The sequence below is a fragment of the Notolabrus celidotus genome, chromosome 8, assembly GCF_009762535.1.
Source record: "Notolabrus celidotus isolate fNotCel1 chromosome 8, fNotCel1.pri, whole genome shotgun sequence".
Classification (NCBI taxonomy): domain Eukaryota; kingdom Metazoa; phylum Chordata; class Actinopteri; order Labriformes; family Labridae; genus Notolabrus; species Notolabrus celidotus.
Genome location: NC_048279.1, coordinates 13,913,844 through 13,939,884, shown reverse-complemented (window position 1 = coordinate 13,939,884; position 26,041 = coordinate 13,913,844). Strand labels below are relative to the sequence as shown.

The following is a 26,041-nucleotide window of genomic DNA, read 5'->3' as shown; positions in this document are numbered from 1 at the left end:
TGAATATGTGCAACAAATTGCACCAATAAGCAGCGCTGTCACGTACATCATCCTAACCTATTGATTGCTATGATTGCAATGGAAACGTGCCCACTTAAGACAAGAGTGTGCTTGTAATCAATGAAAAAAAGGCCAGTTAAGTGAAAATGACAGTATGTACAAAATATAAATCCAACCTGACACAGGCAGGAAACCAAGTGGAACAAAAAGTTTGTGAAGTAGGATGCACAGTTTTCTTAATGGCAAACAAACAGTATTTGCACCTTGGCACCAGGTAGCTCTAATCTGCAACACTTAACCCAGACATGCAGCTTTTCTCCACAGGCCCAGGTGGATCCTTAATTAACAAACCTTCTGCACAGACTGAACAGGTGCTTAGATGTAATAAATCCCTTTAAAGCCTTTGGTAACTGTCAAGACCGTACAGCAGTCCAAACCAAGACGTCAGTCAATATGAGCACAAAAATAGTTAGCATGTCAATCAAACATTTACAGGTTCATTAGAGATGAAGGAGAAGTCAGTCCAGGTGCTTGGCTGTACTTTCTTTATAAAGCTGAATTTTCCTGCCAGGGGGAGATGAAGCAAAGACAGTGTTTCTGTGCAGCCATCCTCAGTTTTATTGTGCTCCGCAGGTTAGTGTGGTCCGGTCTTTGCAGGATAAGGGCATGAAACAATCAACGAGGGTGCGTGGGCAGAGAGTAGCAAAGGGAGAGGAACCATTTAAACCAATTTTTTCACCAGGAAAAGAAACAAAATGAATGTTTCCTGTGATGAAATAGAAGTACTCATGAAATGTTTCAGTTTGAACATAGTGTCTCTTATCACTGACTTTGTTGCTCTTCATCATAGTAGACCAAAGTTTGATTTGTTACCTCATACTTCCTTTCAGAATGTTACCATTTTACATTCATTTGGTTAACATTTTGGCTTGTAAATCAAAGTTCTACCCCTTTACATTAAATTATTGATGTCTAACAATTTTGGCTCGTCAAACAAATTTCCATAGTTCTGTCTCTGTATCTTTTTCTGTCTTATCTCGTAATTTTGACTTACTTTCGTATTTCATTGAGATACCTTTCAGCCTATTGCTAGCTTCCATAGAAACCACACTACATGGAGCAAACAGTTTGCATTGCAAATCAGTCACATTCAAATTTCTGATGATTCAATTCTCTCTATCCAGGGCAAACCAGAGGCAGGTCTGTCCTCTTGTTTATCATCCTCTCTCTCACTCCTCAGCTCTGGTTCTTCTTTTTCCAGTGTCCCATTTCTGCTTCCTCCTCCCCCTGCTCCTCCCCCTCCTCGCTCTCTGCCTACACTCAGCTGGTGCAACTCCCTCTCCAACTCTTCATTGCGGTAATACATGTCCAAGTAGCTGGCCTGCAGCTCCTTCTGGTAGCGGATGACCTTATCCTTTTCTGTCTGCCATGTCTTTCTCTCTTCCTCAAAAGCCATGGCCTGGGCCTCGCTCTGGCGTCGCTCCAGCAGGAGCTCAGCACGCAGACGCTCTTCTGTAGGGCCCCCGCATCCTCCTGCAACAAGGTTCACATGGCTTTAACTTAAAGTTTACAGAGCCAGAGGGGAAACATAATGAAAGACATGGGCTGCTTTTTAAAAGTGCAGAGAACTCTGCTCCTGACCTGGTTAGTGAAATAACCTGATTTTGAGTCCAAGTATGTAAACATCAAAACTTTAAATAGCCCAGACAAGCTTCTGAAACCCAGATTAGGTGCCTTACTTTCAGTGGTGTTGGGCAGATATCTTTGGCACATCATTATCTTTACTGTGTTTTGTATTCAAGTTTTCTTTGCATGGAGAGTTTGCTGCTTAAATTATTTTAAAGTAGTCAAGATTTCCAAGATCATTATTTTCTCCAACTGAATTCTAATCATTTCAATCAAGTTTTTTATGAGGTTGTTTTTGGTTTGCTTTGTCAATAAACTTTATTTTTGGTTGTAACGAATATGCATGATTAATGTACGGTGTATTCCTGTTCACCATCAAAGCATGGACTTCAAACATAGACAGGGAGGACACTGGGATGCACTCAAAAGAGGACCCATATTCATAAAATTACCTGTCGCCCCAGCTGAGGAACTCTCTTCAGATACTTTTTCATCATCATGTGCGTTCTGGGAGAGGACTCTGCGCCGTTGGGTCCCCTGCAGGACCAGTTTCAGAGCATCTATCTGGCCCTCCCTGTTGCGTAGCTCTGTGCGCGTCTCCCTTAGCTGCGTCTTCAGCTGGAAGAGCTCACTCAGTTTCTGGGTCACCTCTGCCTGGGAGTCCCTCAGCTGCTGCTTCAACAAGGAGATCTCCCCTGACTTCTGGCAAACCTGAGAGATAGAAAACATGAGAAAAAAGAGATAGGGAAGGGCAGAACATACCTTTAACTGTCTCTATGGACCTTGTTGCCATCATTTTAACAGGACAAACAAGGAAGGAATTCAGTTATCTCCACTCTCCCCTGTAATTACTGCTTCTTCAGTGTGTCTACCTGCCAATAAAGTGCCTTTCCCCTGACTTCCCAGGCCTCACCTCCCACTGTGTCTCTTCCAGAGTGGGGCTAGTTGGCTTCATCATGGCTCCAACTTCCTGGCTCCTTTCCCTCTTCAGGCCATCGAGCTCCTCTTGTATTCTATTCTTCTCCTGTTGGGCCTTAAACAGCTGCAACTGCAGGTTTCGCTGAGAACGCTGTGCATGCTGGGAAACCTGACGCAGCTTGGCAGCATACAGGCGTTTGAGCTCCTCCACTTCCTTTTCCCATAGACGCTGTTTGCCTTCAAACACCTGCATGCAGTGAGCAGATGGGGGTCAGACTTCAAAAGAGAGGCAGACGGATGTATAGAGAGATGATGGATACAAGACTGACAGAATGAGATTCACCTGAGCGATGGCTCCCTCACTCTCATCCAGGTTTCTTTTCATCTGTTTCAGCTCATGTTCTTTCTCCACAAGGCGCTCTTCAAGATCACGGACCTGGATGGGACAACATAGATGAATGACCAATCTGTAAATCCCCCTCCCATACATCACTCTGTCCTGCACTCACCACTTCCTCAACAGACAGAGAGAGTGTCCATTCATAAGGAGGCGGAGCCTCTCCTCCGTATGGCGCCAGACGACTCAGAGTTGCCATGCTCCGACAGGCCATCTCTCCTATGGGCACGCCCCCTGACCCTACAATCTTTGGGCTCAGAGAGGTTCGGTCCAGGGAGCCAATGGTGTTGATGTGGCCCATTGATGCACTAAAGTAAAAAAAGACACAATTAAATGTCTTACATCATCACTGCCTACACTGTAATTAAGTACAAAAAGTCAATTACAACAACACTGAATATAAAGTAGAGCTGCAGACCTGATGTGAGCCAGGTGTGGGCGGAATGGAGGACGGTACGGTGGCAGGCTGCTCATGGAGTTATGGCCTGAGTCTGACAGGTTATCATCCTCCTGGCTCATCCCACGCACAGAGGAGACGGCCTACACAGTCAAAATTATACAGCTTTATTCATTGTAAAAGAATTGGGCTGAGACAAATAAATCATAGCAACACATTATGGCTGGATAAACTGACAGCTACACAGCTGACTGTTATACTTCTGGATTCATGGTATTCTGGTCAAGGCTTAAAGCTACGATCATGTGTTGGGATACCTTGTTACCACTGGATGTTGGTCCTCCGTGACGGGATGGTGAGGAAGAGGAGGAGGAGGTGGAGACAGCTTTAGGGACATGGGCGTAAGCTCTGTGCAGCCCATTGGACAGGCCATGGTCCGCATCCTCAGACTTCGAGGACGGATAGAGGTTTTGCATGGAGCTGAAATTTTTGGGAGTGACAGGCTTGAAGGCAGAGGACCGAAAACGAGCCTGGAGATACATTTAAAAGAAAAAGAAGTTCAGGGCACTTTGAGAGAATGTGAAGATGAAAGAACGTAGCTGAAAAACACCTAAATCATAGCAAAGAGAGGCTGTGCTATGGAGCATAAATCTCAATGCTTCTATTAAATCAATACTGTTCCACCTTCTGTGTTCTTAGTGTTGATCAATTCAAGCAAAAAAAGGTGATATTTTATTGCTGCAATAAATTCTGGACACAGGGAATGGCAGATTCTCAATTTATGCTGTTGAGCTTGAAGAGAATAAGGGTGATTTATGCAGGTAAGATGCTGCTCTCTGTGGTTGTTGCATCACACTGCCAGAGATGTGTAAACGTGGTACAGATCCATTTAACACAACCTCAGCAGCTACACAGTGACTGCACTTCATTTTGAAAGTCATTCATCTTAATCTCTGCATAACTCAATAAATGAATCTCCTCCTTCTCATACCAACTGCTTCAAAGAATACTAAAAGATACCAAACATCTAAAACTTTCAAGCTGACTGAGCTGAAAATGAGATAGAGCAGCTCCCAAAGCGAAATCAGTACCTGTTAGCTACTTTTGAAGAAGTTTAATCATGTAGTGCATCTTTAAGTTGTAAGAAAAACGTCAGACCTCACCTTCTCATACTTGCCGGAACTCGGCAGTGAATTTTTTGTCAAATCTACTTCAGTGCCGTCTTTATTGTACACCTTGGCATATAAGTTCTCCTCCTCTCGGCCACTTGAGGAGCCGAGGCCAGAGATGATGTCCTTCTGGCCTTCACTGCTTTGGCTTGCTTTAGGCTCTTTCCTGTTACAAGCAGAGTAACTGAGGTCAAGCCCCGGCATGTTTTAGAGTACCTTGTAAACCACTTTTCAGCATGTGTATCTACGTCTTTACGAGAGGGCTCACCTGGTGATGTTGAGGTAGTTGAGAAGCTCTCTCTGGGTGAACCCTTTCTTCAGGAGGCCGTTGGTCTGTTTGGGTCTCACCTGAGGCACCGCGCAGCTGCTTTTAGTCGGAGACACATCTGGACGTTCCACCAGGCTGCCTACGCTTCCCATGCCGCAACGTGAGGAGAGGGGTGGGGCTGGGAAGGGGTTTCGGAAGTTTTTGGTGGGACCACGGGTCAGAGGAAGAGTCTGGACTGAGGTTGCCATTGGTTACAGGGCTCTGTTGGGGGCTGAATCGCTCTGTAAGAGAGAAAAATTGTTCAAAAGGAGTTAGTTAACATGTCCAGAGTAAATATTGAGTTAATGGCATACTCTTAATAGTCACATAGCAGATTCTCTGTAACATGTTAATGGAAAACATATTAAGGGCCCATATTTTGGGCCTTTTTGGAACATTATGGTACCCATCAGTTCATCTGGTGATTATGTTGTCAATTAAATCATTTGGAGTCTGGAAATTGTAAGAATATGGTGAATAAAACATCCATCACTATACTTCTGTCTAACCATAGGTTCAGAAAACAAAGGTCATCAGTTTACATCAAAGACAAGTATAAGGAAAGCAGAAAACTAACTCATGTTAAAGACAGGGACCAGATACATTTGTCACTATGTCTTAAATAAATCTAACAATACAAATTCTAAGAGTCTACATCCGTGTTAGCTTATCTATCAGCACTTGAGCTTTGCTCTAGAAGCTAACAGTAGCATGCTGACATGACTACACTGTAATACTAACATATTACATGAAGCAGATATCATTAATAGCATGGTTTACATGTTTTTTTTCCACCATGTTAGAGCGGATTTGAACAGCCACATTTTAACCTGTACTAAAAGCCAGACCCCAAAATTGAAAATGCTTCATCCTCTGGGTATTGCGAATGTTGTACATTTTTGTGCCGATCCATTTACAACATACAAGTTATTTTACATGAAACTTTGACCAGTCGTTCGTCAGATTAAATGTTACTGGGTTACTGTAATCAATGGGATTCATTCTCTGGGCATCATGAATATACTCAACAACCCATTTAATGCAATACATGAGCATTTAAATATCAAATAAAATAACAGACACATTGTGATGATAGATAAAGAGTCAGGGGCATTGGACTTGGACTTGTACTTATATAGCGCTTTTCTAGTCTTTCAGACCAATCAAAGTGCTTTTTACGCTACTTTTTTTTTACACATTCACCCATTCACACCCATTCACTCACTGATGGTAGAGGCTGCTATGTAGTGAGGGACCATCAATATTAGTTGATCTCATTCGTTCACATTCACACACCTCTGAACAACAGAGGGAGCAATTCGGGGTTCAGTGTCTTGCTCAAGGATACTTAGGCATGTGACTGCCGGAGCTGGGATCGAACCGTCAACCTTCCGATTGATAGACGACCAACTCTACCCACTGAGCCGCAGCCACATTGCCAAATGGAGTAGGGTTTTTCCCATGGGGACCATGACTACTTGAAATCTGCCGAATTAAATGGCAACAGGAATTACTGTCGTCTGGACAAATGGGATGTTAAGATGAAACTTTAATCATTACAACCAAGCTGTTAGTTTTCCTAGATAAAGAAGATCTCTGTCTCTCCCGCTTTACTGAAATAAACTCTACTAGCTGCTTGTTTACCACCCCGGGTGAACGTTGAGCTGACGTTTCATCAGCTGTGTTTTTCAGTACTGACAGCTGTCTCAGAGCACAGCTAGAAAAACTCAGCTTCCCACAACATCGCAGCTTAGCAAACACACACAAAAACACACACACATACACACACACGCACACATAGACCAACATCCATTAAAACCCTGTTTTCATCCCAAATCATACAAATCCAAAACCAATTTAAAAATGTCTGTTTTATGATGCAGATGTTGCAGCATCAGTCTTGTCTCTCTGAATCTCATGTCATCATTTCTAAAGGGCAAATCAGAAAAGTACAGGATCACTAAAACATGTACTCTATGAGGGTTATGTTGTTTTCCTCTGAGGACAGGCAGCATATGTCCCATCCCAATACTGTTACATAACCATTATCCAACTAGGTTACCACAGCAGGACTCATTTCCTACAAATCAGTCCAATAAAAACAGACAGAAGAGCTTTGGTAACAATTCACATTATGGACAATTTAATCAGGTTCTGTGACTGCTTACTTTGTCTGCACATTTCCTGTCTCTCAAAAAAACAATGTGTATCCAAATGCACCATGCACACAGTGTGCAATTGTAAGTCTAGCTTGGCCTGAATACATTTTTAACAGAAGTGATGGCTGTTTTGTGTGATAATAGCTTCCTGGTCAGCCACAGCAGGTGGATTTTTTTAGAGAAAAAAAAAACAAAACAATGATGAACATTTTCTACAAAGTGACTTTGTTCAATCTAAACCAGTTGCCAAGTTACCCAAACTCCTACCTGAGCGCTTTTATGATTTTGACTACTTCAGTTTGAGCCTCTTCAGCTCTATGTAGCTTCTCTTAACCTCTGCACCATTATTGCTGTCAAATCACTAACATACCCCCCCACCCATCTTTTCATACAACCTCATTAAAGGACCACTATTGATTTCACCCTTTTGACCCTCTCTCTTCCCGTGCATAAACACCCCGAGCAGCCATAAAACCTTCTCTGGACCATAAAACACACAAACACACCAAGCTCTTTTTAGACAGGACCAGGAAGAGGCAACGTCTCCTTTAATACCACGCCTGCATATGTGGCACTAGCAGAACAGGTAGAGATAATACTTAATATACCTGATAATTATGTTGAAGCCCATACCACAGATCGATGGATTCATTTGTAGAAGGTGAACTTTTAATATTGATTATTTTTCAATCTTACGACTCACAAAATTAGTCACAAAAGATGTGTCTTTGACCTTTACAATGACAGGTGTTGTGTTTAAAGTTAATGCATTTCCTTCCTGGATACAGCCATGCACTATGCATCTTATACCGTGAAGATTTCTTATTACAAATCTGGTCCTGTTGACTCCATGACTATAAAACAATGGTCAAACTGTGAGATGGTGAATAGGATGGATTGATAACTAAGCCAAGTGAGTATCTGAATTTAATTTGGACCAAGTTACTGTGTTGAATATAGAAAGTGATGCGGTTTTCTTTAAATAAATGGTTAGCTCAATAACGCATGCACAAAAAGAAAGAAATATAAAACAAAAAAACAAAAAAACAAACTATGGATGAGAGTCTTTTGGCAGGTGCACAGCTTGCATGGGAGATCAAACTCGGGCTCATCCACACTAATGACTGGGCCATCCTGCTGCCTTGCTGTCATGTCACAGCCTGTGCACACTCATGACTCGCATGCTACCTTAAAGCGATTCCTCTATCTCACTGTCACACCAATATACGCACTATGTATGAGCACTGACACACGCGGTGGCACTCTGGCTTCTCCTCCTGCTTCTCATACTTTCCACATTTATCAAGTGTTTTGCACTGCCGGCCTCGACAGTTATAACAATTATGCAAATGGTTAAAATAGGCAGAGAGCTGTGCAAAGGCAGCTCCAGCCCACTCCACTCAGGGCTCTCCGCCAGCCTGAGATCAAAGCAGCCCAAGCTGCTCATGTTTATATTCATGAGGTACTATTTCCCCCCTGATGTAAAACTTTCCACTCAAGCATCCGGCTCCTAATAAGCCTGTATAATGCAGCCAGAACAATGATCATCAATATAATCAAATAAAACATCGCACTCTAAGGACTTGGACTTCCTCTGACCAGGACGTCTTCCTGTCTTACTCTTTCCCAGGTCAGAGTAAGACATGATGGATGCAGGTCCATGCGGGTCAAGCTGAGTGTGTATGCGTCTGACACCATATGAATAAACCATGAATGTGTCGAACATAATGGCCACTCGCCAAGGTCTGACACAGTATTTTTAGGTTCGGTATTTTACTCTGTATGTGTCCTGTTTCTATCTGCAAATGACACAAGAGGCCGATCGATGCTTGACAGGAAGCAGGGAAGAGGTGAGGGCGGGTGTGGCAAAGCAATTCCTTTTGGGTAGACAGGGGAGAAAAAATCCTGTTAGGATCGCAACCACAAATCTTACAGGACTGAAGAAATCTCACATCCAGTTGTTTTCCATAATTGCCGTCTATTTTATGGGCCTGAGTAAACCAGGAGACGCAGCAAGATTTACAGCCAAGCCCAACCAACCAAGGGGCCCTGAAATGCTACACACCTCCTTAAATCACACACAGAAACAAACACACACACACATAACACACACACACACACACACACACACACACACAAACACACACACACACACACACACACACACACACACACACACACACACACACACACACACACACACACACACACACACACACACACACACACACACACACACACACGGATCAAAGCATTGCTACCTACCAGCCTTGAACAGTTATGGTCTAATTGAAAAGTGCTCTGTTCTTGATTTATGCTCCTCTCACAGCATTGACGAGCTCTCTCAGAAGCTGCTACCTTTTATCACACATAAAAAGTTTTAAGATCAGAGTATCAAAGTGCTGCGTAGGTTACAGATGAGCCTCTCCTCTGATACCATCCAATTTTACCCACATCTGCTGAGCATGTTTCTGACAGCCTTTTAGCAAATGTTTAACGCTGCAAACTGGAGCTAAAGTAAAAAGAAGTACAGGAATTAAAAACTTCTTGCAGATACTACTTGAAATAGGGAAGATGGTTTGGTAAATAAAGTCAGGGATTTTTTCAGCAGAAGGAAAATATGCTGAAGACATCATTCAAAGCACAAGCAACTGTGTGTCTAGCATATTTCCCTTATTCATTCACTCAGTATGTTTTATGGATCATTTTATAAAACACTTAATTTCTGTCAGTACAGTACATTGCAAGAGATATAAAGCAGTGCATACTAAAGAAGAAAGATGTGAACATCCTCTTGAGAGTTGTGAGTCTCTTAAGGCTCACAGTGAAGCTTTACAGGGAAGGTCTTGGCTCGAGTTTCTCAGGATGATATCCTAATTCATTTTGAGAACCATAAAACTGCTACTTTACTGCAATCACAAAGAAAACAAAGCGTCCAACCTTCAAGTGTAGCTTCAAGGGTGCTCTCTCCTAAAATATTGTAATCAAGTGTCCTGAGGGCAAAACAAAGCTTTCAATGAAATGCTTGAGAGCAAAGAGGGGACATTTCAAACCCTCACAGGCTCACAGGTCAGCGCTGGGACTGAGGCAGGGGAGAGAAGGACAGGGATGCCAAATTCCAAAGATGCTTTGCACAACACAAGCTCAGGCTCGTCAGTTTTTTTTTTGATGCACAAAACGCTCACTCCTACGTACGCACACTCACACTTGTGTGTGCGCACGGGTCACTTGACACAGCCCGAGAAAGCATATGCACGGCTCCCAGCTCCGGATCCTCTGCCCTCGTCCGTCAGTGCGCTCTCTCTCTCCAGTACCATGATCAAAGTTTGTTTACGTTTGTGGGGTAACTTTGCAGGTTACATCTCACACTCCCACGCAGCGCACACTCTGTTGCATTATATAAGCTCTGTCAAAGCTTTGCCTGCTGGTTTTCACAGCTGTTAGTTGTGTAAAAAACTATAGAGCTATTACCAAATCAGCCACTGGCCTTATTTTATCTATTGCACTGAGCACTGCAGTGTTATGCTTGTGCACCATTCAACCACTGCACTGTCATCACTAAAGCTTGGGGGGCTGAGACATTTTCAAACTATTGATCTACTCTGAATTCATAAGTTACTGTACACAAAGCACACAGAGACACTGCAGGCCATATATCTTCAACAGTATCTCTTGTATTTGAAATCAGAACCCGAATTCCTAGGGGTGCACATTATATACTGTGACCAAAGGAATTATTCATATAATTCAATTTTCTATGATAAAAAAACAGGAGACACAAGTTGATTTCATTTCCTTATTAAATTAAAGTAGGTGGCAGTATGTGATCTGCCTGTACATGTAGAGGAGAAAAACCAAGCGCAGCTACAACAAGCTGGCGAGTTTAGAATGTCAGTGTGGATGTTTCTACCTGTTTCAGAGGAGGATGACATGATTACAAATTGCACAACATGAGCCACAAGTATTACGAGGGGAGGAAAACAGTGCTCAAGTTTCATCTCTACTAATCTGTTGTCACCTGAAAAATCACCATTACAGTGAAGAGGGATTGAAGAACTACAAAGCAGCAGAAGCCACAGCTGGAATAATGATAATAATGGCGATAATAAATCACTGAATTTACTGCACGTGAGGACTTCTCTTTTTCTCAGGTAGAAGATCAATGATTCATTTCACTAAAGGCATATTTGGAACAGTTTCCCTAGTCGCCACTATTCACTACCTTGCAGACATATCCCTACCTGCCCTGTATGATTTGGTGTACACACATTTACAGTCTAATCGGCAAAAAACTTCTAACGTTAGTCCAGTAAGTATGATTAGTTTGACCTCCCAATGGCTTCATGAAGACTTAAACATGAAAAATATTATGCATGAACAGGAGTGCACCTGTTTGCGGTAAATAAAGACAATTGAAGAGTCAAATAGTTTGCTGTATTTTTATGTGTTGGGATGGTGTCTCAACAATGGGGCCAAGCTGACCAGCATTCCCTGTTGCTAATACACCTCCTGCTGAGAAGTACTTCACACAACCCCACTTCCAAAAAAACAAAAAATCCCTTCAAGGAATCAGTCAGTGGCATAAACAAGTACTTTAAGTCAATGTACTTTGGTCGGATGTAGTTTCCAAACAGGGCTATGTTACAGCCTGGAAAGCCCATTCAGTAGCTGCAGACTAATATCACATGGTTAGCTGGACCAATTTCAAATAATTTTGTGCCCTTTTAGGAAAGTAAGACCCAATCTCTGTCAAAACAGAGCCCACATTAAGATATACAAAATTACCCCTTTAGTCTGCTCGGGCAAACTGTCCAACATTTAGCTAAGACTCTTTGAAGAAACAAAATAATGATAACCACTATAGATGACCTTCATCTGGCACAGATTCATGTAAAACCATAGCATGACTTTTATCTGATCCCATGCTGCTTTGGCTGTCAAGATTTGTCAGAAGCAGCAGCCGTGCCAGAGGCCTCAGAGGAAGGAGCTATCATCGTACATGTGAAGCAAAGCCCTGCCGCACTCTCTGATTGACTTTTACACTCCAGCGTGTAATGACTGACTGTGTCTCTGGCTGTGGGGCACAAAAGCAGAGAAGTGCTTGGCAGCAGCCTCTAATTGTTGGCAGGTTATTCATTATGGATGGGGGACAATCAGACCTGTTTCCTTTCCACAGACCCTAGAGGCTTTTCAAGGGAGTCAAAGTGTTTAAAGGAGGGACATGAAAAGCTCCTTCTCATGTGCACCATGAAGGAAGTTTATGTGTCATAAATCTGAGAACGCTAACGGGACACAAGCTGCAGCCAGACATGGAAATTTGGTGTGACGCTTCAGGCTGAAATACCTTGAGGTGATGCTTGTCTTCTGTGTTCAGAATGAGAGCAGACAGAAATGTGCGTAAAAGGTCGACCTTCACTTCATGACACCCTAGATGAGCGGTTTCTCTGTGGAATATGGGACATAACTCACTGGTTGTTGTATGAGCTTGAGCAAGAGCTGAAGGCCTAGTGTTCCTACACACACTGTTTCTATTGATGACCAACACTTTAGTCTTTACAGAGGTCAAAGGACACATTTAGTCATGGCGGTGGAAACAGGGTGCTATTGAGCACTCAGACAGTTCAGAGCAGAGGCAGACGATTTATTGAGCGAGTTCTGACCATAGACTGTAAATAAAAATGGACAGCGTTGCTCCGCCTCTTCCCGTTGTACAGTTCTGAAGCCAAAAAATCCCGCTCCTGGGCGCTGCCATTGTGCAGCCAGAGCCTGTGAAGCCACTGTAACAAGCTCTGCCCTACAATGTAACGTCACAAGATGCTGTGTGTCCTTTGAAGTTTCACTCTACGGCGGCTGTGAATCAAAGGAAACCCGGAAGTAAAACCCCGTTTTTTAAACTCTAATAACTAACGAAAAAGAAACTTTTCAGGAAAAAGAGTCCTTGGACACAAAACAGCCAAATACTAACTACATATCACCACAGCATATGATGTGAGAAACATTCGTACAACATTTATTTATTTTTTAAAGTTTGACTAGACGGATTTTTTTACCTATACTGCAGCCAGCCACCAGGGGGCAGTCACACTGCTGAAAGCCTCACCAACAGGGCCGTGTCCGGCACGCTTGGTTCTGACGCTGGAGAACTGACACATTTTAGGGAACATTGGGGAAACGGCATTTGCTTCACAGCTTCGTGTTTACTCATAATCTTGAATTTTACAGTTTTCCCTTTCTTATTCCAAGAGCAACAAGTAACACATAAATAGCTTCCACAGCCGCCTACTAAACAGCAGATCCAGGAAAAACAAACCTTGGGAAAAAATGGCCACCTCAGAGGATTTGTAGCAGTTGAAGGTTTACAGTCCTACAGCTCTGTTGAAAACTCTCACAGTCTTGATCCGGGCTGGCTTTGACCTGAACTCACTTCACTAAATCAGCCATCAAGACTCACCTCAGACTCCCTCTGAGCTGAACCAGCAGAGGTGGGTTTCCCCACTTTGCATCTATTAGCCTATTGATGGTGGTCTGCAGTGTGTGCCTTGGCCTTTACAGCCTCCGCTGACTTTACAGTATTGTATTTCTGCACAGAATTCAATTACTGGCCCGGACTACAGTAGTAGCATTGGGGTTATCTAGGGTGACTGGCTGCGCTGGTGTCTCGTGGAACCTTATTGATCTGGTACTGGCTCGTGTTATGTAAGGCAGTGAGAGAAGATGGCTACTGAGGGAGTGTGCTCATGAGGCCATCCCTGATCACCAAAATGTGTTATTTATTTTAGTTATTCATGGGGACATTTAGTCAACAACAAGCCTGATCCGGTTCTCCTCCAGAAGGGCAGAGTTTGTTTTGTTAGAGTAACAGAGTTTTTAATTTGTGGTGTGAAAAGGGATTGATTGCATAATCCCTAATGCTGTTTAAATGAATGTCTGTGTTGATCTGTCTGTGAGGTTAGAAGCTCAACCTCTATGTATATGTGTGTATGTGAGAATGAGAGAGAGAGTGATAGAGAGAGTGATAGAGAGACTGATAGAGAGACTGATAGAGATTAGTAGGCTACCAGCAGCATTAGGACAAACGCCCAACCTCAGTGTTGTTTTAGCTGACCTCCACTTGCCCTTCACTCATGGATGACACACACATGCTTACACCTCCCCTGAACACACACATAATATGCTAAGTTAATAAAGATAGATATAGAAAAAAACATTTTGAGTTGACACAACACTAGTATGAAGGGAAATTTCATTAAGATACTGTAACACAACTTTACCATCCTGTTCAGATGACAGTGTTGGCAGATTTATAAAATCCGGTATAATAACATGCCTTCACTAAAAACCAAAATGTTGACTTTTTTAAAAACAGAAGCTTCCATATGATGATTAGTTCTATTTGCTGGATCACATCAGCTATCTCTAAGATATCTAACTTGATAAGCACACATTTTTAGCTTCCCATGACGTTATAAAGGAAGTCAACTACTGCAAGAACAGCCCTGTACAGAAATATTTTATCACCTCACTTCACTGGAATTTGTGAGAACACAAACAAGTGGCATGGTATTTATTTCACCTAATCTTGAATCCAGTTCAAGTTCCCTGTTTGGTTTCTGCTTACTTTGTTAGCTTGTACAGTACAGTGTGCAGTGTTTGTTTGCCAACGGCTGCTATCAGCAGAGCTGTGCTTTAATGCAGAGCAGAAGTTCAGAGTGAAGAATGTACAGGGAGAGGTGTGAGGAAAGAAACTCAAATTCCTTACATTTCTCCCTTGGTAATTATTAATGTGCCTTCAGATAACATACACAGCCCTGATATGGGTGATGTGGAGGGCCCCTGATTCTCTGCCACAGGCTCTGAACCGTTGTTATGGACTGCTGAAAAAATAAACAAGTGTCTATTGTTAGAATCACCTTTGTTCCCATGAGAGCCTCGTAGGTAATATTAGAAATGTAATGGTTGATCATTTAACCTCATAATGAGAGCTTGGGAGCCATACAGAGTTATATTGAGCTGATAAAGACAAAAGCATGAGAGCTAACTACTTATTAAACTCATTACAGGGAATAGGGGGGATGAACAGACTCTCTCTCTCTACTTTCTCTCTGTGGCGTCTTTGTTTCCTGGAGCGGTTCATTTAGGAGTCCCTGTTCTGTGATTACAGCATTGGAAAACTGAGTGGCTCCCACATCGACCCACACCTGAACTAGTCCCACTTAACTGCAGTGGTGAACGAGAATGCATCTATCCACACACCCTCACTGTTAGACCACACACGTAGCACAAACACAAACAGGAAACTGTGGACTGCAGCTGAGAACTGATCAGGATTCAGTGGAACATTCAGATATGGATTGAACTGAAGCATGACTGATTGAAAAGTTAATGCTTTCAGATTCAGGCCAAAAATAAAGAGCATGGATAAAAAGCCTTTCTGATCACATCCCAAACATTTTCTTTGATCTCACCCGCACTCTAACACCACAAGAAGAGCGAAGCGGGCTGGGTGTCAGGTAGTAAACACTGATGCTGACGCAGGCTGACACCGAGTTGGAGCATCAGCACTTTTCCCTCCCTCCTGAGTTTCTCTGTAAATAAAGCTTGTTGGGTGTTCGTTAGCACTGTGAAGCATGACAATGGGAACTACTGAAATTGCCTGATTCAGCTAGCTCAGGTCACAGCTTCACTGTCAACAATGACCACAAAACAACATCAACATGATTGTACCTTGTGCTGCTGCAACTTTTTAACCTCAAGCTTCACAATTCATACAAACACAATGTGTAAAAAAGTCATCCTAATGATATCTTGTTACACAGCTTGAGTACAACACTGAGCCATGAATAGTCCTCAGGGGGAATTCCAGGGACACAAATAGACCATCAGACCAGCAATCATTGGAAAAAACAAAACGAAGGAATGTCATGGAGGGAGGCTTTATTGAAGGAATCAAGATGTACAGCTCAGCGGAGCAAATAATCCTATACGTAGTTCTTCATTAAGCACAACGTGGTTCCTTTCATGCACATTCAATAATTAACAGATAATTTGCATATGGGAGTGAGAGGGGGGTCTGAGGCTGCTGCTCAGTGTGACGTCATTCACTCAGGAAAAAAAGATTGTTAAAAAGTTAGCTAATTTCAATGCAGCACCACAGCAAACAAGTGAACCCTGTGGCCTGAGTAATTATGAATCAGGCTGCTCTCATCTTCTCTCTACAGCTTAAAGCTGTTTTTTGACAATGCTGCCTGTACAAAGCATATTGAGCATGCTGGCTTGTAAATAAGTCAAACTGTTCCAGCATCAAGCTTAGGAGAATCCGAAATACTGACAGACAGGTGAGTTTCATCGAATTTGAATTATTTTATGACTAACTGGTTATCAGATAGAAAGAGGTGAGCAGGAAAAGAAAAAAATTACCTGTCTGTTTGTCCACCTGAGTCCTTAATTCTCCGCTCCTGATCCCATGCTCTCTTTATTCCACTCTGTATCTGTCTCAAACTCGCGCTACTGATTATCTTGCCACATGACTCCTGTTTCTCAGTCTGACATGGCAGATGGGGTGTGTGGACTGGAAGGAGCTGCGTGGTCCTAACCGCTGACCTGCAGGCCACGACAGGATGACTTTGCACTGATCTAAATAGAAAACTAAGCTGATTCCAGGCAGAGCGTGACGACAGCTTCAATACAGGCAGCAGCAACACCGGAGATTTACCTAGAAACCTGGAGACTTCTGCAGCAGCAAAAAGTCTGTCTCCACTCCCTTGGGACTACCTGGTACTTTCCTGCTCACCCTACACCCTGCCCTTTTTCCTGTCCCTCCCCACCTCACCTGCTCATCTCTTTGTGCACTTTGAGCCCTCACAGGGGCCAGTGTGGTCCAACTTGTTCTCCCAGTTTCAGAAACAAAAGTTCTGCGTGTGAACCGACTTTGAGGCGGTCAATCCAGACCCTGCATTGACACACAAGAGCAGGCATCACCAGAAAAACGCCAACAATGCAATCTGTGTTGTTTGCACATGGATAATATGACAATAATAAGGGTTGAGGCTTTGGTTAGAAGACAGACAGCAAGGAAACAGAGAAGAAGGATTAGGGTATAGGAAATAATGAGCACACATGAGGAACAAGTGGAAAATGAGTGGGGGCTGTCTCAGCATGGGCCGTCTTGACAATAGTATGAGTGTCAGTCTCTCCTCCTAAGGCGGGGGGGGGGGACCTGGACGGGTTCTGCTCCGTGTCATATTACATAACTCAAACTGGAGACGATTACATCTGAGGAGAGAGACAAGAGAGGGCATTGTTCTATGCTCCTTGACCAGAAGAAAGACGCTCATTTCTTCTTCTCTTCCAATATGATGTTAACTACATAGCTGATGGGAGTGAGAGGGGTATCTGGACTTCTTAAAGCTGGCACCATTGGTGGGCACACAGGAATCCCAGCTAATAAAACACCTTGCCAACTACAGATGCACAATGTAGAGATTGGCAAGCTTGTAAAGGCATTCCAGGCCAAGAATGTGGTGTTTTTTTGTGGCACCCTTTGGCCTACTTGTGCATATTGATGAAAAATCCGCTGAAAAATTAAAACAGGGGATAACCTCATCAAAGACTGGCAGCCCAATTTAACACTTGGGCAGGTGCTGCTGTACCCCTGTTTTTACCTCTGGGCCCCACAGGCATATCCAGTCTCAGATTCCAAAGATTCTCTGTTGTAAGTCTCCCAGCTGACAGACAGAGCGGCTCAAACAAGTAAAAGCTCTGAGAACCTGAAGGAAAGGTGAAGGTGCAGCAAGTGTGTGTGGGGAGGGCAGCAGGAGGAGGGAGGACAGGGTAACTAGAGAGTAGGAATGTAGAGATCTAAAGATGAAAATACAAGGCAGGAAAAACAGAGAGGATACTGTTCCTCTCTGACCAGTCAACAAGACGAGACAACGACCAGGGCTGGACTCATTTCCTCTGTCTAAGCTCTTCAGGACATTAAATTACAAGAAGCAGCTATAGGAGGCACACTGGATGTCTGGGTCTTTGGAAAAAAAACTTCATCTACAGTCAGACATTCACCTTAGCTTTGTGTCTCTCTCAGTTTTGCTAGTTCTTCTCCAAAAACTAGAAAATAAAATGAAATATGTCAGTAGGAGTTAAGATTACCACTTTTGGTCAAAGAGACAGATTTCGCAAAAACAAAAATGAATACCCTGAGAAGAGTCCCATCCTTGATTAAATTGTTTAGAAATTTGGGAAACATGCTTATTTGTTGTGTTCCTAATTCAGGTGAAAATAATGACGCCACTCTGATATCTTTCCACCTATTGTCTGATGATGGTATATTGCCCTGGGAAAGGTGGTTAACTTCTTCATTCTGGTTAAGCAGTTGGCGCTAAACGACTTTGGTTTCCCTTTTCCGCATTGTTGAAGGTCTAATTAGCAAACCAAGAAGTAATTGTGTCTTCAGATAAAAAAAGGCTAAGGGAAATTCACTCCTCCACATATTTCTGTCACTTTTTGGTTCATTAAATATCCTGAAGAAGCATCTGTTCATCTGTTTGTGGTGAGTCGAGTTTCACAGTAAATAGAGGCTCTGGCTTACATCGGGAAAATAGTCCTCATTTACCAGAGCTACAGATCTGGTAAGTGGCTGTGATACAGCTCAGACACAACATTAGCCAGCATTCCAAGGCAACATTACTAAAATATTAACAACTCGTATTATCGACTTGTAATTCGGGTGTCGTTGAGTAAGGGCGATGACACATCTATTTTCACATTTTTAGTGTAACAAAATAACAACTTTATGATTCAGATTTATAGAAAGAGAAAATTATTATTTTTTTAGACCTGTCCTTGAGAGGGGAAACAACTTCTTTAAATGCTTGTTCGTTGAATGGAGGTTAGATCAACCTTTCTAATGCTGAAACTAATAGAGGTTGTCAGGTTGTCAGCTTCACTTGTTTGAAGATATCTGTTTACAGAGGTGAATAAATCGCTGGCAGACTACTGTGAATGGAAGCACGGATGTCATGATGGCCGATTGCAGCGTCTCCGTACAAACTGCTTTTCCTGCATGGGTAGAAGCCTGCTCAGACGTGATTGGTCAGTTGGAGAACAAACATACTACATACTAGAGAAGGAAATCAGAACACTTACCAAACTCCTGGCCAGGCCAAAGCCAACAGATTCTATAACTTTATGTAGAATCTCTAAATAGAGCTCTGTCTGTATGATAAACATGAAGCTAATACAAGTCAATTTGTAGCTTAGCGCAAGAACTAGGAACGTGGTAGAACAGCTGGTCTTGCTATAGTAAGACATATATGGTGATAGAATCCACCTACCAGCAGCCCTTAGGCTTACTAGTTGACTAAATCTGTCTCAAACTGTAGAAACAACCCTAAAAAGATAAATATAACAATGTGAAGTCCTAACCACTTTTTCCACCTCCTGTGTGACCAGCCTGCGACATGTACAGGTCACAATACCTGGATGTAACCTTTAAATCCTAAGTATTGATTTTATGGAGAACGTGATGTGACAGCAAACACAAATGCTGTTTAGGAGAACAGAGCTGCTGCTGCCCCAACACATGCTACTTGTTCACGGCATGTAGGTATAAATAAACAACAATGCCCACTCACAGAGGAGGGCTCTGACTCGTGGCCTTTTGTTCTGCAACGCTACAACTCTTCAGACTAAATAAAAGACACGAGTGCCGAGTACTCCGCATACACGTAATTCTTCCCAACACACTCGTACACACAGGGTAACCATTTCTGCTGATAGCCTATCTATAGAAGGCAGGTGAGCGCTGGCGCTCCTCATGGGAGATAAGACCGATCAATACCACACAAGGAAACGATAAGGCTGAGCCGAGGTAAACACATGAAGACTGGCTCACAAGGGGAAAAAAGTCCCAAGATGAGATGGTGTCCAAGTTAGCAGGAGAGGGCAGCTATTTGTGTCTGCCCTCTCAGTTTGTGACATTCAAAGACAATAGTAACAGCAGGGGTCTGTCCACCCTCCTACACTTCCAGACCTTTCCCCTATGAAGGTCAGGGGGTCCCTCCTATCCCATGAGGTTAAACCTATTGTTCAGTGCGTTACAGACCCAGTCAATCATACAGTCAGTAATAACCCAGTAAACACAGAGAACAGCTTCTACTGTGATTAAATATTAAGTATAAAGCAGATCTGGTCCATCTGGCAGAACGAGAAACTTTGATTGACAGAAAAAAGCATGTGGGCCACCAAGCAAGATCCTCATTACGCCAGATCCACCCATGCATATTCACACCTACACGTATATATCATCAATCTGTGATGCTTCAAGCTTTCCTTAAGTTAATTTATCAAAATGTTTCAGAGTTTTTCCTGTTTTCTTGCATATAATGTGGTTACATTAAAGCTGAATCTAAAATGTAGTCCCTCAGAGGGGCAGATTATTTTTTGTTTAGCCACTTCAAATTAAAAAGTTGTTCAGACTAATATATCAGCAAACAGTAGCTTATATAAACATTAAGAAAACACTGACATTAGCATACATCTGGATGCCTGTTTCTGTGCAGCTGGTGAATGTAGTTCCAGAATTTGCTCTCTTTTTAGCACTGGTTTGGTCTCCTCCATCTCCATAGAGAAAATCAGGTTCCTTAGCTGCTTTATGTGCCACTTTGTTTCCTTGCTAACTTTGTTAATCTGCCATTTGGTGTTGAGCAGGTAGCAACATCAGGCTGGAGAGCTGCACTGAAACTGAGCTGCAGAGCTCGAAAATAATGCATCATGGTTTCATCACTTTTAGCATCTCTTAATGCATTGCACACTACAGACTGAGCATTTGCTGTTGCAAATATTTTGGTGGGGAGTTTAAAGCATTCCTTGAACAAACAATACGTCACGGTTAATTTACTTAGCTGGTTTTAGTGTTGTTTTAAACCTGATGAAAGGCATTTCATAAATGGAGACATACTCTTGTAGATCAATCTTCAGCTATAAGGAAAAACCTGACACTTAAAGGTAATGATTAACATGGGTGTGTTGTCTCTCTTTGCACTTGAAAAATAACTGCTAAAGCCCTGCTATTTGACCCAGCTAAATTGGTGCAGAGTACATCAATGTTTTACTGAGACTAAATAAACCTGAGCGGCTGTCAAACTCATGCAAGACACAAGATTGAGCATAAAAGCATGTTTGTGTGGACTGGAGAGCCAATGCAGTTTTACAAACTAACGTCTAGTTTAAATATGTCTGTGTAACACTTTCTTCTTATTCTACATGCCATAATTAACATATGTGATGTGTTGCTGTTATGGCTTTAAACTAAACAGCCTCACATCAGACAGCAGCAGAATCCAGACAGGCAGCCCTGCACGCCCGGCCAAATCCCACAGTGATTTTATTAACCAGGCCAAGCTTTAATCGCAGCGACAGACGGCTCAGAGAGCGTATCAGGGCAGCCACAGGCAGAGGGATGACCGAGGAGTGAAAGCTCTAAGTGTGAGAGCATGACACTTTCTTCTCTGAGCGATCATGCATGGCCTTGTCTATAAAGAGTCTATGAGATGAGCGCAGACTGAGGAGAGAGAAAAGGGTAACAGGATAAGCCGGAGATTGGGAGTAAACAATGAGAAAATAAGGAGAAAGGGGAGGATAATCTAAGGAGTGAAAGAAACAAAGTTGAGGAGAGGAAAGAAGGGCTGATAAGTGTTTGATTAGCTGGTCTGCCTGAGGGGGGAATCTCTGTCAACCAGTACAGTGCCTCCACAACTGTGCTCTCCCTGCTGCACCATCTGGACTGCAGTATGCATGACTGACCCACTATTCACCTACATGCAACAAGAAAAGAGCAAAACAGTGTGATATCTTTGTCTTTCACCGTGGAGAAAGAATGTTGGATTTTTGTTTCAGAGAGGTCAATGAATCTTCTGGAGCTTTGAGTTTAAGCTAAATCAGGTCAGACGTCAACCTACTGCAGGAATAAAAAGGCATGAAGTTTATGAAAATAAGAGTGCCTGATGGAAATGAGTTTGTTTCCTCCGCTCTTTATGTAGGCAACAGTAAGCAAATGGTCAGCAGACATCGGGGTGTGCAGCAGAATTAGTGTTTCATCAGCTGCCAGTGATTTAAGGAGATGTAGAATGCACACACACACACACACACATGCAAACACAAGGGAGTGTCGACCCCCTGGGAGCTCACACAGCTGAACGAAGACATCACATCAGCTGTCTGACTGATCCTGCAGAGAGAAGAGCAGCAAGAGACGGACCGGGCTGATAGGTTGTCGTCAAAAATCTATCAGAAAGCTTTTTAAAGCACACAGATGGGCTTTGAGAGATTGACAAAATCCAGCACCATGACACTGTCAACGCTGATAATGTGCCAAATATCTTAAATTGACAAAATTACACCATAAGACAAAAATTTTAATGATTATTTATCTTAAATTTTCTGTTAAAGCCTCGAACAATCTTTAAAATCTTATAAATGATGACATATTTAAAGTTATCACAATCCACAAAAAGTTTAGTACGTTACTTTAGCTGTTCGACAAATTAACTTTTACAATCAGTTCTCCTATACTATACTAAAATTTTCCATAAAAACACTGGAGGAACCGAGCCGTGCAGGTGGTTTGAGTCCATTTCTTCAGTAGAACCAACTGGTAGCTGAAGTTCCAGACCAGTGTAACTGAAGACTTTAATCCACTACTGACTGAAACTGAAATAAGCCTACACAATAATTTGCAGTTTGATCAATTTTCTATAATGAACATTAGCTATGTGCACATTTAGTTGACGTTCAACATTGCCACCCTTGTGAGTCAGCACTAGAAGAGAGAGCCAATAAGACCAATTCTTAATATTTGTATTACTGTAGGCCTGAAATGCCGAGCATATGTTGTGTCTAGGCAGTCGTCCACCACTGGACAGTTGTTATGTCTCCTGCCATATTGCTATACTACCTGGATGCAAACGAGCACAGATGGTAGATGGCATCTTGTAGCCTGTTGCAGTTTGGCAGTATTTTGTTCTAGAAAATTGACGTCACACTTTCTGCGATGCAGAACTCCTTCAACTTCGAGGAAACATAGAGAGGAAAGGCGTTTTTCCTCTTCAAATACAAAGTATTTTCCTCCAGGCTCCAGGGGCCTCGTCCGGACTCACACGGCTGAAAATGAGGCACCGAGAGCGGGTAAAATACCTCCGCAATGACCACCGGAGGAAAAGCGTTTTTCCTCTTCAAATTCAAAGTATTTTCCTCCAGACTCAAGGGTCCACGTCTGGACTCATGCAGCCGAGAATGAGGTCAACCTATTGTTCAGTATGTTCAAGTTGAATATGTTCATGTTCAGTCTTGTGCAGACATAATTTTGGACAAGGTTTAATGGTTCCTTTTGGTGTGGAAGACTGTGTAGAATTACTTTTTTTCCCCTCAAAAAAATACCCAGGAATCATTAGGAGAATTGATAAGGAATTGGATTGATAAGCAGAATCGACAATGGCATTGACATTATTAAAATCGTATCAATTCCTACCCCTAATGTAGGCTGTGTCTGGTTAAACTGGTGCGTAACCACTCAACCAGAGTAAGGTGCAATCAGCACTGGTATGTGAACATAAACCTGCATGGATCGAAGGGTGGTGGTGCTAGCTCTGCTAATGTTAGCCACACTAACTAATTTTACATTGTTTACCTGTAGACTGGGATTTAGTCGTGTCAAAAAATTCAATGATGTTTTGAATTCAGAAGAGAGCAAGCAAGGCAGGCAGACAGACGTAGAAACTGTGAATCACAGCTAATATGCACTCTCAGATAATCTATTGCACTTAATTTGACGCATTCTCGAATGATGTAATCTCACATTGCATATTCTTAACATATCCTGAAGGCCTGTCTTGAACTGTCACAACTCTAACTTTGCATGTCTTGATTGGTTTTGATAGTTTTTGCAGTTATGAGGAGCTGATGGCACGATGCTATCTCTCCCCCCTTCTCTCAGTCACCTCATGTCAAGGTGACGTGAGCTGGACGAGGTGGTGGAATGCATTCTTCTGCTGTGACTTGAACCACAAACCACACACCACAACACCACACGCTGTCTTTGTGATTGCCATAGAGTGATCAGTCATACCCATTCACATGACAGCAGTATATCACAGCAGTGTATCACCTCTTAGATTCTCCCATAATCCATCCCCAAATGACAGGAAGGGTTACCACGCAGTCTCCAACAACAACTCACACATCTTTTGTCTCTCTATTGTCAGGCGGGCTCCTTCACTTGCGTCAGCACACACCCCATAACCACCACACTCAAAGGACTCTTCCTGCAACGCTCCATGAGCCCTCAGGTCAGAGGTCACCTGTGGCCTCTGGTCTCCACGACAACAGTCTGGAAGTCCCCAGGACTGGGCCGGTGTGTCTCCCCCCCCACACACACACACACACACAAACACACAGACAGACACACACTGACACTGAGAAACAGCTTTTGTCCTTAAAGTCCTAAGCATCAAAAGAGAGCTTTGAGTGTGAGCGTCAACCCAAACATTTACAGCCAAACACTTTTCCATTCACTGCAATGAGAGTTAAGGAGACCACCACTGCTGCTGAGTGACAGGAAATAAATGGCAAAATAAAAAGATTATTCATCCATCAGTCTCCTTTTTTTCTCCCTTACTTTCAAATCCCAGAACAACAGTGAAAACAAATTCTGTGGATTAACCCTGATCCAGGGACAAACACTGATCAGGCTGAGAGCAACAGTCTGAGATTTGTTTCAAGGCTTCTTTTCACATAGTCAAGCATCTCTTTAAGTTTATATATTCAGATGTAGTCTGCAGAAAGTTTTGAGCATGCCACCCCATGGATCACAACAACCTCTGCACTACTTCTGACTCAGATCCTGTCTCTGTGCGCACTGCAGACGGGAACAGATCACGAAAAGATGAGGAAAAATTGGCACTCACCATGTTCTGCATGCAGGACATCTCTCGGACCAGCTCTGGTTCTCTGCAGCAGTTTGGTCTCTCGCTGGTTATATAATGAAACAAAGTGCGTTTACGTGGCTCCACAGGATATTTTCCAGGACTTAGAGCGGAGCAGCAGACCGGGATCAGAGCAGCTGGCGGTGTGCAGAGACAGAAGCACTCTGAGACTGTTTCTTTTCCCTCTCGAAGGTTTGAACAGCGCAGAGTAGAGTCAGAGGGAACACGAGAGGCTGGAGAACATGTGGTGCCTGTTCCCCGGTGACTGGACTGACATAGATCAGGTCCGGAAGAGGAACGACGCCATCTAGCGATTGGACAAGCAGCCGCACTTAAAAAACAAAAGAAGACTGGGAATTTACACAGTAACGCAGCAAAGGAGCCCAAAAGTAATACTTATAGTTAGATGATGATATTAGTGATGTGTTCCTAAAATGTTTACACAGGAGTTACTCTGTTTTTTTGGGTTATGGCAAAATATAGACTTAACTTTGACCCTTTGTGCTCGTTTTGATACAGCACAGATGGAATAATAAACACCACCCTCTTTTAAACAGAATATTTGAAACTCAAAATCGAATTTATTTTATTTACCATTTTGATCAAAAATACCTCCAAAAACTGAAGAGTGTCATTCATCTTTTGTTTTATTTGCAATATTCCACATACATATTATCCGTGCAATAACTTACATTATCTATTTATCAGATAAGAGTGTACATAGTGTGTATACATTTTATTCTATTTTATTCTATTTTATTCTATTTTATTCTATTTTATTCTATTTTATTCTATTTTATATTTATCATTGCTATTATTATTGGTATTATATTTTTAACTATGTTACTACATTTTTGTATTCTCCTGTCCCGTGTTGTAATCTGCCGTAACAAAAGAATTTCCCCCAATGGGGGACCAATAAAGTATAGCTTATCTTATCTTATCTTACACACCATTAGGCTAAATTTTAAAGCAGAAAACTAACTATACAGCCTTCATATCCTGTGAGGCATCCTTCCTAGAAACAAAATATTACAGGAGTTCCAAACCTCTGAAAACTGAAGTTTTCTGCAATGGATCAGAGTTTTAG

General features: G+C 42.5%; 1 protein-coding gene across 2 annotated transcripts; it reads right to left on the bottom strand.

Moving 5' to 3' along the window:
• Positions 1 to 594: 594 nt before the first annotated feature.
• Positions 595 to 25,250, bottom strand: n4bp3 (NEDD4 binding protein 3). Of its 2 annotated transcripts, none has more exons than XM_034690829.1 (10): positions 24,934 to 25,250; positions 4,776 to 5,056; positions 4,502 to 4,691; positions 3,656 to 3,868; positions 3,360 to 3,481; positions 3,054 to 3,249; positions 2,888 to 2,980; positions 2,540 to 2,791; positions 2,079 to 2,337; positions 595 to 1,533 (listed from the first exon to the last, which is right to left on the bottom strand). In XM_034690829.1, the coding sequence occupies exons 2-10, from the start codon at positions 5,021 to 5,023 to the stop codon at positions 1,151 to 1,153; spliced, it is 1,956 nt and encodes a 651-aa protein (XP_034546720.1). In that variant the 5' UTR covers positions 5,024 to 5,056; positions 24,934 to 25,250; the 3' UTR covers positions 595 to 1,150. The 2 variants fall into 2 exon arrangements, with proteins under 2 accessions (XP_034546720.1, XP_034546721.1); XM_034690830.1 differs by having other exon boundaries at positions 4,502 to 4,673.
• Between the last annotated feature and the right edge of the window lie 791 nt (positions 25,251 to 26,041).

Excerpts from the sequence above, each read along its gene's own strand:
- n4bp3 (XM_034690829.1), bottom strand. The coding sequence starts at position 5,023 with ATGGCAACCTCAGTCCAGACTCTTCCTCTGACCCGTGGTCCCACCAAA. Across the intron at positions 3,250-3,359 it reads CCACACCTGGCTCACATCAG|TGCATCAATGGGCCACATCA; the intron begins GTCTGCAGCTCT and ends TTTTTACTTTAG. Across the intron at positions 2,981-3,053 it reads CTCTGTCTGTTGAGGAAGTG|GTCCGTGATCTTGAAGAGCG; the intron begins GTGAGTGCAGGA and ends TGTCCCATCCAG.